The sequence below is a fragment of the Papilio machaon genome, chromosome 3 (assembly GCF_912999745.1).
Source record: "Papilio machaon chromosome 3, ilPapMach1.1, whole genome shotgun sequence".
In the NCBI taxonomy this organism is placed as follows: Eukaryota; Metazoa; Arthropoda; class Insecta; order Lepidoptera; family Papilionidae; genus Papilio; species Papilio machaon.
The window spans coordinates 2651273-2666406 of record NC_059988.1 but is presented as its reverse complement, the minus strand read 5'-3'; the positions used below and the strand labels follow the sequence as shown (position 1 = coordinate 2666406).

Sequence of the window (15134 nt, the reverse complement as noted above, 5' to 3'; positions counted from 1 at the left end):
GCGCGCATCGCATCTGCCTGACCGACTATGGCGGACAGGCAATAAAGGATGTTTGTAGTCTTTTGTAAATCGGAAAGTATCGACAGTTGCCAATGGCATAAACCGAGTTATTTGTAAAAATTGTACATTGTAAATAGTCCTGTGTACATATAGTAATTATATTTGTGGTCGTTTTGTTTAGAAATTGTGTGAATAGTGTATTATTTTGAGTGTTTATTCGGTTCTGTTCTCGACGCCGACTTATTGCTAAATCTATCAGTTAGTACATTATTATATTTCACATACGCTATAAATTTCAAAATTTCGTATAAATCACTACACAATTTGTACAGTTTCATCCTTTGCCTTTGTGTTTGGGCTCATAAAAGAGTCCGTTGCATTTCATGCAATATTTTGTTTCCCTAGCGGCTGTCATCGTGCTTCGATTAAACTTCTGTCATTACAAAAGGCATAGAAAACAGCCGATCCTTGAAACATTTTAATGTGAGATTAGATGGACGTATGTAGTAAATTGTATAATGTAATATAATTTTGTTTGCATTTGAATGTATTAGTGCCGAAGTTTACGCTGTAATTGATAGTTAGATATAAGATCGTAAGAAATATTGTCTTAACGGTAGCAAAGAATTGAAGCACACAGAAACTGAATGCTCGAACCTAACGATAGCCCAATGAAGTGGCCGGGTTCAGGGACAGAAGAAGAGGCGGGCGAAGCTGGGCTGCAGACTGCCCGCGCTCAACAGAATCGTACCCAGGATGATACTGGCGTTCATTACGTATTCCAACGAGATCCACAAGAAGGAGAATTGCAAGCTTGCTCTCTAGCTCCAAAACAACGCTGGGCTGTCGGCGACGAAACAATGGCGGAGGTTTGTTTTGTTTACTATTGTCAAACTTCTTAAATGAGTTACATGTTTGTTTTTTCTCTTTAAATCCAACAGTATTTTCGTTTTTCATAATAATTCATGTTCAGATTAGGTTAGCATATCTTAACCTACAAATAACTTAATGTCAATTTCTTTCATCTTTCCAGAATCAAGACAAATGGAAAAATACACCCATTTCAATGAACAATATGCATCAACAAAGCCCTGTCCAACTTAAAAGCTCTCAGACAAATCAACAATATATAAACCATTCTATAGCTTCATCTGTTGGCACACTTGCTATAAACCAATCTGTTATTGGAACTCACCCAGCACACTTGACTACAAACATGGTACATACACAATTAGCACCAATGCAAAATCATGCAATTGGCAATAATTTGACAATTCAGAATAGTGCAATGATGCTGCCGCCTTTGCAAGGCATTCAAAACGCACAGCTGGGACAGCAAGGCCTGTATGACTTACACCAGCATCATGCCGCCCCTATGCAAGCTATCAATGGCATAGGCAAGAATGCGGAACATCTCATGTATTTGAGCCAAGCGGGAATGCTTGCTCCCGCTACTAATCAATATCAAGTGCAAGGACAGAATCAGCTTAATTTGACACCGGTTGCTGCCATCAGAAATCAGGTGAGTCTGAAAACTTTATATTGTTCATATGTTACTCTAATGTAGAATGTCGGTAAAGAAATTCCCATTATTTGGTGTAAATTTTAATTATTTGGATACCATTATTATACATGTAAATAAACCCTGGAGAGAAATAACTCTGGATTAAGAATATTTCTCTGCTAAATAAGTAAGATTGGATTTAAAACCATGATTATTAATTATCACAATTACTATAACAATATATGTATATTCACATATAGAAATGTATGCAATAGTAGTTAAATAATATTCAAAGTAAAAGAATGTAAGTTATCTTATACAATATCAAAATTTTGTTTGAACCAACATTTCTTGGAAGCATGTTATCAGGTGTATTATATGTATTACTTTACTATGTTTCGGAGCACCATGATACTTCTAAAATAAGAGTTGGAATACTATTCTGCGCCGTCGCCCGCGACTCCGTCCGCGCGCAGTTAAAAAATGTGGGGGGGTATGAAAAATAGATGTTGGCCGATTCTCAGACCTACTGAATATGCTCACAAAATTTCATGAGAATCGGTCAAGCTGTTTCGGAGGAGTACAAGAACGAAAACTGTGACACGAGAATTTTATATATTAGATATGCATGTTTAGTTATAAAATCTAAAACTCATTGGCTTTAAAGGAATCTATCGTAACATAACCCAACTTAACAATTATGGATTGAGGTAAGATGCATTAAATCATTTCATTGCATCCAAAGAATCTATGATCTTCCGTTTTATATAAAATGGAAATTACCCTGTTATGAACAATTTTATGATTTATAATCTAAACACGCCAAAATAAATAAACAAAACTTTATGAATCTATCTAATTAGCATATTAACAAAATAAGTTCATTATTCATGTTGAGATAACTCTTGAGACAAAATAAAGTCAAAATATTTTATGTGTAATCGTTAATATTATTTGGCTTTATTTTACATCAATTATAGATGTACATATTACCAAACCTTATCTATTTATAAAATAAAAATTGTTTTTTTTTGGGTTAACCACACAAAATAATTTCTGTATGAACCACAACCAATGAGTGAGCAATTGCCCTTAGATAACGTAGTTATTTCTATTGCTCTGAACTCTTTTTTGAGGGAAAACATGTTAACCGTTAAACTGATGATCACCGATATCAGTGTGAATGTTGAAATTGGAATCCGTTATGATTTTCTTGCTTTGAGCTTGTTTTCAAGAAATGTTTGATTGAGATTTACTGCCTATGCTTTTTACTTTGTACATGAGTCAATCAATTCAATTTGCACTGTAGGCAATAAATTTTAGTATAATAGATGCATCCAACTAAACAATCATCATATGGGGCACTATATCTGTGTTGATATTATTTTTATCTTAGTTGGCACCATTTTCACAAAGAATAATAGACATTATAAAATTTTCATTTTCTGTCCCCTTTATTTTTTAATGTGGTATTTCACTAAAAAGGGCCCATTTGATTATATGATTATTGGTTTGCACACTCACAGTTAAAGTGTAACAGCATCGTGTCTTTTGGATGGTTATTATTATTATAATAATACCCTACTAGATATGATTAAGTTCCATATAAAACTAGGTGAACACCAGGATGCTTCTAAAGCTTTAAAGGTATAAAGCACATTAAAAAACTATTTGTATATCTTACATTTTACTAATTTCTTATTATAAATGTGATGTTTGTTTGGATTGATGTTTTTTATTAGGTATCTTCAGAACAGCTTATTAGACCTTGCTAACATAGTCTGGAACAAATAGGGTACTAATTAAATTTTTTTAAATTCCGTGGATGTTGTCACATACAAAGGCTAGTGCAGGTAATAATGAGGCATAAGTAAGATTGATATAGTACTATTGTTATTTAAATTTTGGGATTTTAAGTTGGTGGCATCGACTTCAATTTTCTCTTTACTTTTTAACTCCAGTACATCAATTGTTACTGAATAGTCTTATTAATGTGCTATTACAGAAAAAAGAACACGACCAAAGATAGTTACCATACAAAAATAATATTTAAATTAATACAAATGTTTGAATTAAACAATTGTTCATCAATTAACACTATTAATGAATCTCCTTTTTGGTGTGTTTTTATAAACTATAGTTTTTTTTTACTCATATTTCTTGACCTGTAACTTATAAGAAGTTTGTGGAGTTTAACTTTCTTACATGAAACTATGCAGTTTTTCTGAAACTGAAATACTGAAACATGAATTTAGGAGTAGGCTTTGGCGGGGTGTATTGTGTCTGTAACCATATGATTGTGACCAGTAACTTGTTTGTTAATTATGTTTTAAGTGATCTCAAAATTCAGTTCATTTCTTAGGGATTTGACAGGCATTGACATTGTTATATAGATATATTTACATATGTACACTAAAGACATTTCATCATCATCGTCATCAGCTCACTATACATCCCCACCGAGGGGCTCGGAGCCTATCCTAAGTTAGGGGGTGACATTACAGAAAATTAAAGACATTTACTACATAATAAATCTAATGCCAAATCTAAGTTTTTGAATAAATGCTAATTTTATTAAGAAAAAAAAAAATGTTCTTATAAATCTATTTATATCCTAGCAAATTATAAGTAATTCTTTAATGAGTAATTTACTGGTGTTAAATGAGGAAATTAAATGATATTGTTGTATAGAAATAATTATATAACTAATGGTTGCTAGCAACTTCGTCAGTGCAAAATGAGAAAAAAGTCGCCCTTAATATTCACCATAACTTGGCTACCTTCCAGTTAAAGTCCTGTCAAAATTGGTAAAGTCGTTTCGTAGATTACCCGGCACAAAAGCGGACTTGCGGGTGAACAGACAGACGCAAAACTTTTAAAAAATAATTTTTAAACGTAACTTAATAATAAACCATGATGGCGAAATTTTATATATTATATACAGACACTGCAATTTTATTAATTGTTTAGATTATACATTATATTAGTAGATAGGTCTAAATTAGTCATGAGTTAAGTATTTTAATTACTGAAACGCGCGAAAAATTAAATCCGCAGTTAAATGCAACAAAACTGCAGTATCATTATATTTATGTAGGTCACAAAACAAGAAGGTTTTAAAAATAATTTTAACTTAACAGCCTCAATATTCAGGTAATGTAATTCATTTTCTTATTGAAATTATTTAAAACAGTATTTTCAATTTGTTTATTCCTAACAATTAGTAATAATTATATCGTCAGTATAAAAACTTGGGGTCCATTAATATTTACTGCAACTATTCCGATGGTTTCTACTGTTGACAAATACATATTTGAAAACATAGTTATGCCTCATCTTCTTCGAAATAGAGACAACAGTATATTTTTATACAAAAGCCTTGCCGAAATATGGAAGTAGTTATCATTTTTTTGTGTAATATACATTGCATAATCATCTAAAAACCAAAAAATTATTATAACGGCTATGTTGCATTTTGCGCCATCTATCTTGCAGTCTTCGCACCTCAACGTAAAATGACGCTCCCGTGTATGGGGTATTTTAACGCAGGCGCTGTGGTCGGCGTACGTCCTTTGTTCGGAACAAGTCAACATTGTATTTTTGAGTTCATATCTTTCCAGCGTTATTTCGTAAAATAAAACATTTAAGTGTAAGAAATGTGCTGTTTTTGTGTTGGTTTTTATTCTTGTTTTGTGTAATAAGTGTATTTGATGTTTGGTGATACATTTCTTGTCGTAAGCTTTCCTTGTGGTGTGTGAACGAGCTTTAGGTGGATTGTACGCATGAAACCTTTGAGTGACTTTTTTTTCGAACCTAATGTTAAGGATATGGGCCCCGACATGGTGAGTTTTAGCGTTGAATATTAAAGATTATTGTATAAGGATACTATTTTAAGTCATGAAATGACGAAATATTTGTTTTTTCTATGCAACAGGTCCGTTTTTGTTTTGTTTACTTGTCACCGGCGTCCGCCATTTCTCGGACGTAATTATATTGTTCACCGGTCGGTAGTTATATTGTCGAGAAACGAATTTACGAATGTTAGTTTATGATAATTACTTTTAAACGAGATATTTATATATTTCGTGCGTATCGTCGTAAGTTCCAAGTAGTAAGATATAACCATCCTGTTCATGAAATGAATGTTCCTATTGGTTTAATATTGATTGTCTACATTTAATTTATCAAAGTGGTTTATAATTGTATAAAAATATAACAAAAACTCTCGAAATTTATTTACATTTCGTTTAATATTAACGGATCAGTGTAGTAATAATCTATTTTTGTAACATTTATGTTATTATTGGTTATGTTTTTAAAATTCAGTGTGTAATTTTCACTTTGTTTCACAAAAAGTTTATCATAATTTTGAAAATCGATATTGAGTATGCTCTGAGTAGTCTATTCAAAGTTGATGTATCAATCAGCATTGATTACAATATTTTTCAACAAAAGATATTATCACTAAGCACAACAGAAAAGCTTATCTCTCTACATGAGGAAAAGTATGTACAACCATTATGCTAATAAAACATGTCAATAATGTATTGTTTAATAGAAGTATGTAGTGTTGCATTGTTTATAAACCCGTAAGATAAATTATGACACAAAACAAATTACTTAAAGCATTGCAACGCAATGGATGCAAAAATACCTAGATCATTTTACTTGACAGATGGTATAAATAGCAATCTTATAAACTTTTGTTTATAACTTCAAACTTTCGTGGTTTTTACTAATATACTGTTCGTAATAACGAAATATCGGGAGCTCAAACAGCCTAATCGTGGTAAGAATCCCGTTTCTTACCAACAACTTTTGTTTAATTTACAAGCTTATTTAACTACAGAATCATATTTACACAGGGTATCCGAGTCTGCTTTAAGATGCCATTTTTCTGCTTGATGTCATCGCCATTATATTGAATGAATTCTCAAATGATATTGGTAGTGTAAAAATGAAAGAAATTGCAGTTAAGACACACATCACCTAGAAACTTTGCATTCTGTTGAAAAGAAATAAGCCTACTAGGTTTTGATTGATATATTTAATTTGTATTAATTAGGTTTGGAAAACAGTTTTATTCTATCTCAAAATATGGCTCCTACAAATAAAGGCCAATGGGCAAATTGACAACTTTACAGGAAAGGCTCTCAAAGTTACACCCATATAATAAAATAGGCTGCTTAAGTCCTTTTACTACAGCAAAAATAACATTTACACCTCTAAATGTGTATATTATTTAGTGCATGTTGTTAACTAAACTAACAGGTTGCTTTTAACACATCATCATCAGCTCACTATATGTCCCCACCAAGGGGCTCGCACCCTGACCTGAATGGGCTTTTAACGCAAAAAAAGAAAAATCATTAATTTATTACTTTGGCCCTTATACATAGGACCCATTGACATAAAGATGCTCATATTTTTAAGCCGCCATAGCACATAAAATCAAAACAGTAAAATTGAGCTAGAGGTGAAGGGACAGGCAATATTCAGTTGTTTTTATATAAATATTAACAACCTATATTAATATTAAATAGAGGAAAGATTTGATTGTTTGCGTGCATTGAATAGACTCCAAAACTACTGTACCAATTGGAAAAATTCTGTGACTGTTTGGAAACTATACTATCCCCAGGTGATATAGGCTACTAGATTTTTTTTAATTTTTCATGGACAAAGTAACGGCCAACTGCTAGTAGTTAAAAAACTAATAATTAAATGTATCTTTAATCAGTAATGTATTAATATTGGCTCCTGAAACACAGGGCTTTGCCCTAGTTCAGAAACCAAGGCTCCCACATAATTGTGTATATGAGTGTAACAATAAAGCAGTTATTATTATTATTATTCCACATATTTATTTATTTTCTGATATCTATTTTTTCGATCTAAACAATAAATATTAAAAAAATATAAAAAATCTAAATACGTCGGCAGCGGAGCCTTGGGCCCAAGCTACCGGCAGTTAGGCCTCCAGAGACAAACCTCCTCACAATATGTGCCATGCTCAGGAGTACCACCTTCTGTGCCTGGCCTTTCACCTTCTTACCGAGCGAGAGCCTCTCTAGGTGGTGATCGAGGCTCTTCGCAATTAATCCGTTCACGGATAGCACTATTGGTACGATAATTGTTGACTCCATATGCTACATGGCTATTATTATTATTATTAAGTGGTTTACATGTTTACACATTTTTACTTACTAATAAGAGAAAAAACTCTTGTATAGTTTTTGCTAAATGTATGAATAAGACAATTCCCACGATTTTAACATGTTTTGCTAGGGCTAGACAAAACAAATGTGACAGTTTAAATAATCAAATACAGTAATATACCTAGTGCTTTAAAGCATTCCGATAATTGTTGGGTTGTGAGAAAGTTTTCAAAATAATATCTAGGTGCTATTCAGCCCAATTATACATAGATATGTAAAAATACTTTAGTATCCTTATATGTTGTATGAATTTCATTGATAGTTTTACCAAATAAAACACAATTTTTTTTGTAATATTCTTTTAAAATGCTTGATATCTCAGCATGACTGAGAAAAAGTATACACTGGAAACACAGTAAAAGGCAAAACTGAGTATTTACTAACATTTTTGGTTGTATTAAATTGAATATATTTTTACATACAATCAATTGAGAAATGCAAGCATATACTTTGTTTCCTTTGCATTTAGTTAAATCTTTTACGTATTACAGTAAAGTCTAAACTAATATAAAGAAGCAAGATTTGATTGTTTCTTTGTTTGCATTGAATAGATTTCGAAATTACTGAACCGATATTAAATTTTTTTGACTGTGGGAAGGTACACTATCCCCGGTTGACATAGCCTATACTTATTACTCCATAATTTTTTTGGTGTAACTGCTAGTCTTACATAAAATGATAAAAGTTCTTGAACTCAAATCTGACTGAGTTATCAAGGGAACATAAACTTTTTTCTTCGGCAAATTTTTTGCAATTGTTGCTTGTGGAGCAATCATTATTTTGCTGAGCTTAGTACTTGAACTAACTTATGTTTTTTTTGGCTGAGATGAACCATATTTTCTACAGCTTCAAACAAATGTGTTTTACAAGTATTTTGTAACATTTTCTGATTTAAATATTCATCAATGTCTTAAGTCAGGCAGATAGATTCATCCTGTAGCATAATATTAATAATAATAATAAATTTGTTTCACAGATTGTGCAATAGTTTATTATTTTAAATTGTTTTCCAGTGTGATAACTATCTCTGTAAAAAACTACTTACTTAATTCTAGATATCTACTACTCTAGATACATTATCTGAAGTATCTTCCATATCTTTTATTTATATATTTTTAATTAATAATCAAGATTGATTAAAATCAAAACTTCACTGGTTAAAGAAACTTTAGTATAAGGAACTAACTTAGTCACACAATGAAAAATGAAATGTAAAGTTGTCTAAATTATATTGAAGTTATACAGAAATCTAAAGCAGTAAATTAAAGATAAACTTTGACGCATTATTTTTAAAATAAAAAATAACATCTCAACTTCTCTTCTCATCGACTTCTTTTTAATATGTGTTTTTATTTTTCCCCAAAAAATCAAACAACCTAACATGAAGCAAAGAAAATAAAAGTTGATAATTCCTACATCAAGGTTCTCCTGTTGTTCATTTAGATTGCACCCGCTGCAAAGAAACTATGGGACAAGGGTCCTGGCGCTGGCGGCGACAGCAAGGGCCCGCCGCATCTGCCACCACTGCAGCTGAACCCCGAGCAAATGTGGCGAGATCCCACTTGGTCAGCTCAAGGTTCGCCATCACACATCTACTAGCGTAGAGTTGTACTACTTGCTACTTGCACTTCTTTGTAATTCGATGTGGGGAACAAACGGCGGGAATGGAGTTTGCGTCCCAAATTTTCTATGTAGTTAGTTTTATTTTCATGCAAGTACAAACTTAATGTTGTGTCTATTTCGTAACATATTAGCTTCTCGTATTATTTTTAGTTATTTTCTTTTTAACTATCATAAATATTTTCTTTAGCTGTTGAACATAATGTCGGTGTCCCCATGATGGGCACGCGTCGCGGTGTCGCTTTTCCCGGCGGCGACGCCGGCAGCATCCTTTCACCTCGGGATACCGCGGGGCTAGGGGTCAAAATGGTTGAATATGTACTGGGAGGATCACCGACTGGTAAAAAAAAGTTTTTTTTGTTACATTTTAATTGCTGAATGTGAATGTTTGTTACGTAACGTAAAGCATGTATTAGTGAATGTGCGTAGGTAATAAACGTTGCCGTTTTGTATCTGCACAGAAGCAGGCGGAGTGGCAACCGGCGGGGCTGGTGAGAAGGTAACCGGCGTCGTGGCCGGACTTCGCGGTATGGTGCTGGAAGAACGCCCCGAAGATAAGTCGTCGTCGCCATTTGAGAAAGATCTACACGAACTGCATGACCATGGAGGTCTACCCAACGGCTTGCACAATGGACAAGAAGATGATAAAGCATTTAAGTAAGTGATAGTGTTTTACAAATCTCGGTTATTAATATTGTTTTTTTACCTTTAAAAACGCCCTCATTTAGATAGTGAACCATGTTATTGAAAGTCGTATAATGTGTGAAGCGCTCACGGAAACTTTCGAGGCGGTATCCACTCGTGTTATCAAAATCGTATCAATTTGTGGTTCGTCGCGAAGGTCGGTGGGGCGTCGAGTTAAATTGCTATGTGTCGCGGCTCGCGGCGACGTTCGTGCGCCGTGCGGGCCGCGCGGGCAATAACCGCGTTCCGTGGATCATGGCCTCTGTCAATGCCACTCGCCGTTGCTCCGTGCGCCGGCGACTCGATGACTCTCTCCCCCGCGCCCCACTGCCCCACCGCCCCGCCACAACGGCGCACCGCGACGGACGTAATCTTTTATCAAGTCGTTATAAAATAATATGATTCATACCGTAAACAAGCTTTCCTCTGATTATTATAAAGCGGCGTTCCGTTTATCTGTTAAATTGAATGGTATCATTGTTTAGTGTACCTTATATTGACTTCTCTACTTTTATTACTATTTTATTACTTGTTCCTGTTTTAAGAATATACCTGCTTCGTTGATTCGTTGACGTTAATAAAAGGGCAACTTGAAATATCTTATAGCCAATGTTTACATGCTGATAGATGTGCTTTCTACTGGAAAGAATAGTTGAAATGTGTACGTAGTTTTATAAGTTTATCAATACATAGTATAAAACAAAGTCGCTTTCGCTGTATGTCCGTATGTATGCTTAGATCTTTAAAACTACGCAACGGATTTTGACGCGGTTTTTTTTAATAGATAGAGTGATTCTTAAGGAAGGTTTGTATGTATAATAAATGCATAATATAGTAGAGAAACACTGATAAATTTAAAATTTTCTAATGTGATGTCGTAAATAAGCACGTTTTTTTGCGCTTATATTGCAAACGCTGGCTGAACCCTACGAGATAGACCAAAATAATGTACTACAGTATTGTTCACCTTAAAAAGTTCAACAAAAAAGTCCGCGATGGTATATGTCTATCTCTTAGGGATAACCCAGCATAACCATTTTTACCATTTAAACAATACAGCATTAATCCTTATCCATTTAAGTACCTTAAATAAATTGTGCATTTATTCTGTAGTAGGTATATTTTGCATTGCACCCGTGCGAAGCCGGGGCGGGTCGCTAGTCTAAAATAAACAAACAATAAAATGTTTTGTTTTTATAATATTAATATAGATAAATAGGCGTTATCGTATGAAGCGATTTAGGAACTGATATAAAAATATTTATTTACTAAACTGATATAATATTTTTGACTTTCATTACTTAAATGTCAGTAATGATTTAAATTAATCTCGTAATGACATTGAAGCAAAATAGAGACTGGAAACAATTGTACACAATTTATACAAAAATTTCATAATATTTATCTTATTTTGATGCAAGGAATTAAAAAACGTATTATTGGCAGGTTGAAGCATGTTCTAACGGTTAAACCGGCTTCGTCCCCTTTTGTATGTGCATTTATGCGGCGTAGCCCTTTTTTATCGAATTCAACCCCAACCCTTCTACGTGTTATTTTTAGATAGCGAATGAATAACATCGCAAATGTTCTAATTTAACATTTTTAAAAAGTATTGTTTTACTGAATAGAATTAAAATTCAAGTCGAGATAAAATATTTGACGCACAGTACTTTAGAGGTCATTTTGTGGCGCGGCATCTAGCAATAGTATTTTTTAACATTTCGATGGGCCCTATGTCTAAGGGCCAAAGTAACAAATTGATAATATTTACTTTTTTATATTAAAAGCTACGATTGAGTCTAGCTAACAATGTGGACTAAACACAAATACACATTTACAGGAGTAAACGTGTTTTTTTTCCTGAAGTAAATGGGCCTATGCGACATCTTTTCCTAAATGGTTGAAAATTTGAGAGCCTCCTGAAAAGTTGTCAATTTGCCCATTCGTAGGAGCCATCAATTTAACTAGTATGTTGTAATAAAAGTTTTTCTTGTGTTGTGGTAGTCGCACACCGGGCTCGCGCCAGCCATCGCCGGCAGAGGAGGAGGCGGGCGGCGGTGGTGGCGGCGGCGGGGTGGTGCGCAATGGCGAGGCAGCCGCCTTCCCGTTGCTGCCCGCGCACGCGCTGCCCGCTGCGCCCGCGCCGCTGCACCACCTGCCCCATATGCCGCACCACCAGCACCACCAGCACCCGCAGCATCCGCAGCATGCGCCGCACGCGCAGCACCCACAACACCCGCAGCATCCACAGGTACACATATATACATCATCTCTTTCTCTCTTGTTATATTTTTGTGAAGAAGCAAACGATTTTCATCTCTTTTTACAACGAATAACAACCAATTCCACCTCATGATAAGTAATGATTTAGATGAAAGATGTACCATCTTAGCGCGAACCAAGTAACTTTTAATTTCTCTTGATTTCTCTTCCTTTTGGTTTTATTTCATTATATTCAAAATTTCTACTTTATTTGGTCTGAAAGAAATAGTAAAAGTTATATTTTATTTTTCTCCAGCACCACCCGGGTATGTTGGGCGTGCCGCCGCTGCAAGGATTGCCGCATCCACAGCATCCGCAACTTCACCCTGGTAACTATACTTGTTTTCATATATCTTTAAATTGTTAACTGATTTACTTGTTAAGTAATAAGTACTGACTTTAAAATAATTTTTACAGGTATGACTTTGAACGACTCCATGAATCAGCACATTGAACTCGTTTTGCAAATGGAGCAGCATCCACAATTTGATAACAACAGCTTTGCAACTACACAGCAGGTTATTGTAGATTTCTTTTATATCTTTCATTCTGAAATAATCAAGTTCACAAGTCCCTTATACAAATTATTTAAACTAATAGAATTAACTTCATACTTCTTGTTCTGTCGTATTTTCATAGATGACCATCTGTTTTATTGTGTATTCTGTTTTATTGCACTCTTAATACTAAAATTATATTTGAATTAGTATTGATTATTACAATAAAAGTACGACATCATTACCAATATTTCTAATAACTACTGTAAAACTACATTATGCGCTTTACTATGTGTGATATGAGAGATGTACATGTTTGTGTGTGGGCGCAGTACGCGGGCGGAGTGGGCGCAGTGGGCGGCGTGGGCGTGGGCGCGGCCAACTCGGGCGTGGGCGGCGTGGCGGCCGCGGCCAGCCTCGTCAATGGCGCCTCCGTCGTGCAGCCCGCGCCCGACTCCACCCAGCACCACCAGCCCTTCGAGCTGCAGGTACGTCCGCATGCTTTGATAGTAACAACCAGCTTCTATGATAAATCTATGAGGTATTCGCGAAACTTTCTACCTCGCACAGCCGCGTTGTAGAATAATCTGTCCTCAGCGGTATTTCCAAACAGTTACGATTTAGAGGCCTTCAAGAAAAGAGCGTCCTTAAAGGCCAGCAACACATCTGCGATTCCTCTGGTGTTGCGGATGTCCATGGACGTCGGATCAAATAATTTTAGTCGGTCCGTTGCTCGTTTGCTCCCTTCCCTTATAAAAAAAATAATCTATGAGATATAGTGCTTATAGATTTATGTAAAATTTGTGCTAGTCATGGATTTGTTGAAACTATATCTGTAGAAAACTACAACATATAAAGAAGACATATAAATATAAAAATAATGTTCATCTGTCATCGATGGAATGCTGAACATTTGTCGTTCTAGGCAAATTATAAAGAATTCAAATTGCACATTGAACGAATTAATCCACAAAATGACGTGTATGTTTTGACACTATGTAACATTTATCATTCAACATATTGAATGATATATATATACTGATTGCAGATTGATTTAAATTGAGGTTCCAAGTTTTATCGAATGCTTTTTTGACTACTTAGAATAATTAAATTGTAGAAAATGTATAAAATTGATTTGTTTATATAGAGTATTGGGTATAGATAGTGTAAAAAGTATGACTTGACTTTTGAATAACTTTTTGATATGTGTTTTACAACGCAGAGTTTGAATTTTACTAGTGGTTAATATCACACCAAGCTAATATGAAACAGTGAATAAATCCGCTTGTTATAATACAATTTGGTGTAACTAATAGCGTTTACATGTTGATCAATCATTTAAAATTTTTAATACATCAGCAGTTACAATTTCTGCAGCTATTTGATTCACATATAAGTATTGTAGGCACTCATCTCACTTCTTACCCAATTGGCTACTAAGAGATACTTTAAATGCGGCTGGAAACTTCTCCATGTCCATTCAATATAAATTACACACCCAACAAATAGTCTGTGATGGACATGAACAGGTTGAACGGGTTGGTTGTTCCCTTTCTCGAATTCATTGTATAAGATTGGTAAAGAAAAACACGTTGATCCGGTAGTACTTCCAGGATATTAATTTATTATGTATGATATCTATTGCTTTTAATGTAAATGTTTTCTTTTCTTACGCAATTATTAAATTTTTAACTTTTTTATTGTTTTCGTCATAAACTGGCAATAATAAACTAAAGAAGCTCCTACAGTATGTCGTATGTGACGTGATATTTGTTTTCTCAGTGTGCTTGAAAGGCTTAACGTGTTGTTTTGAAAAAAAATAATAGCCTATATTTTGATGCTTAGAAATTAACTGTGATTAATTCGACATTTATAAGTGTAAAAAATATAGCATTATAATTAACAAATGTCGATTTAAAATACTTCATGCTCTTCAACTGTCAGTAAACAAAGTAACAAATAAAGAAACATTTTTGTTTTCTTTCAATAATCTGTATTTGCTCTACTACTATACTATAAACAAATTTTTTCTTTTTTTTTTTAAAAGTAAGAATAGTCATAAGTAAAGACAATTCCTTGGTGTAATGTTTCAGAGATTTTTATATTTTGGTTTATCGCCTGTCGACAAATATTTTCCAATGTTCAGTTTTGCTCATTCCTTATTAAATTTCAACATCAATTTACTACTCAACCACCTAAAATGTAACATGTGATTATTTATACGAAATATTTTCATTTCTGTGCAATATGTAGAACGTAGAACTTAGTACACCTATTATTCAAATTAATTGCCGTGAAAGAATATATTCCTCGTATAAGTCGAAATTGAATTACTTGTAATAAAAAAAT

General features: G+C 34.0%; 1 protein-coding gene across 1 annotated transcript in view; it reads left to right on the top strand.

The window, feature by feature from the left end:
• The first annotated feature begins 2 nt into the window (after positions 1–2).
• The window catches only part of LOC106707858 (maternal protein pumilio), a 59708-nt gene continuing 44576 nt past the window's right edge, over positions 3–15134 (top strand). Inside the window, exons 1-10 of the mRNA XM_014499302.2 lie at positions 3–258; positions 555–869; positions 1034–1522; positions 9166–9298; positions 9533–9682; positions 9804–9999; positions 12031–12277; positions 12545–12617; positions 12706–12806; positions 13118–13273. Coding sequence (XP_014354788.2) covers positions 648–869; positions 1034–1522; positions 9166–9298; positions 9533–9682; positions 9804–9999; positions 12031–12277; positions 12545–12617; positions 12706–12806; positions 13118–13273 — 1767 coding nt within the window. The 5' untranslated portion in view covers positions 3–258; positions 555–647. The remainder of the gene's footprint in view (positions 259–554; positions 870–1033; positions 1523–9165; positions 9299–9532; positions 9683–9803; positions 10000–12030; positions 12278–12544; positions 12618–12705; positions 12807–13117; positions 13274–15134) is intronic.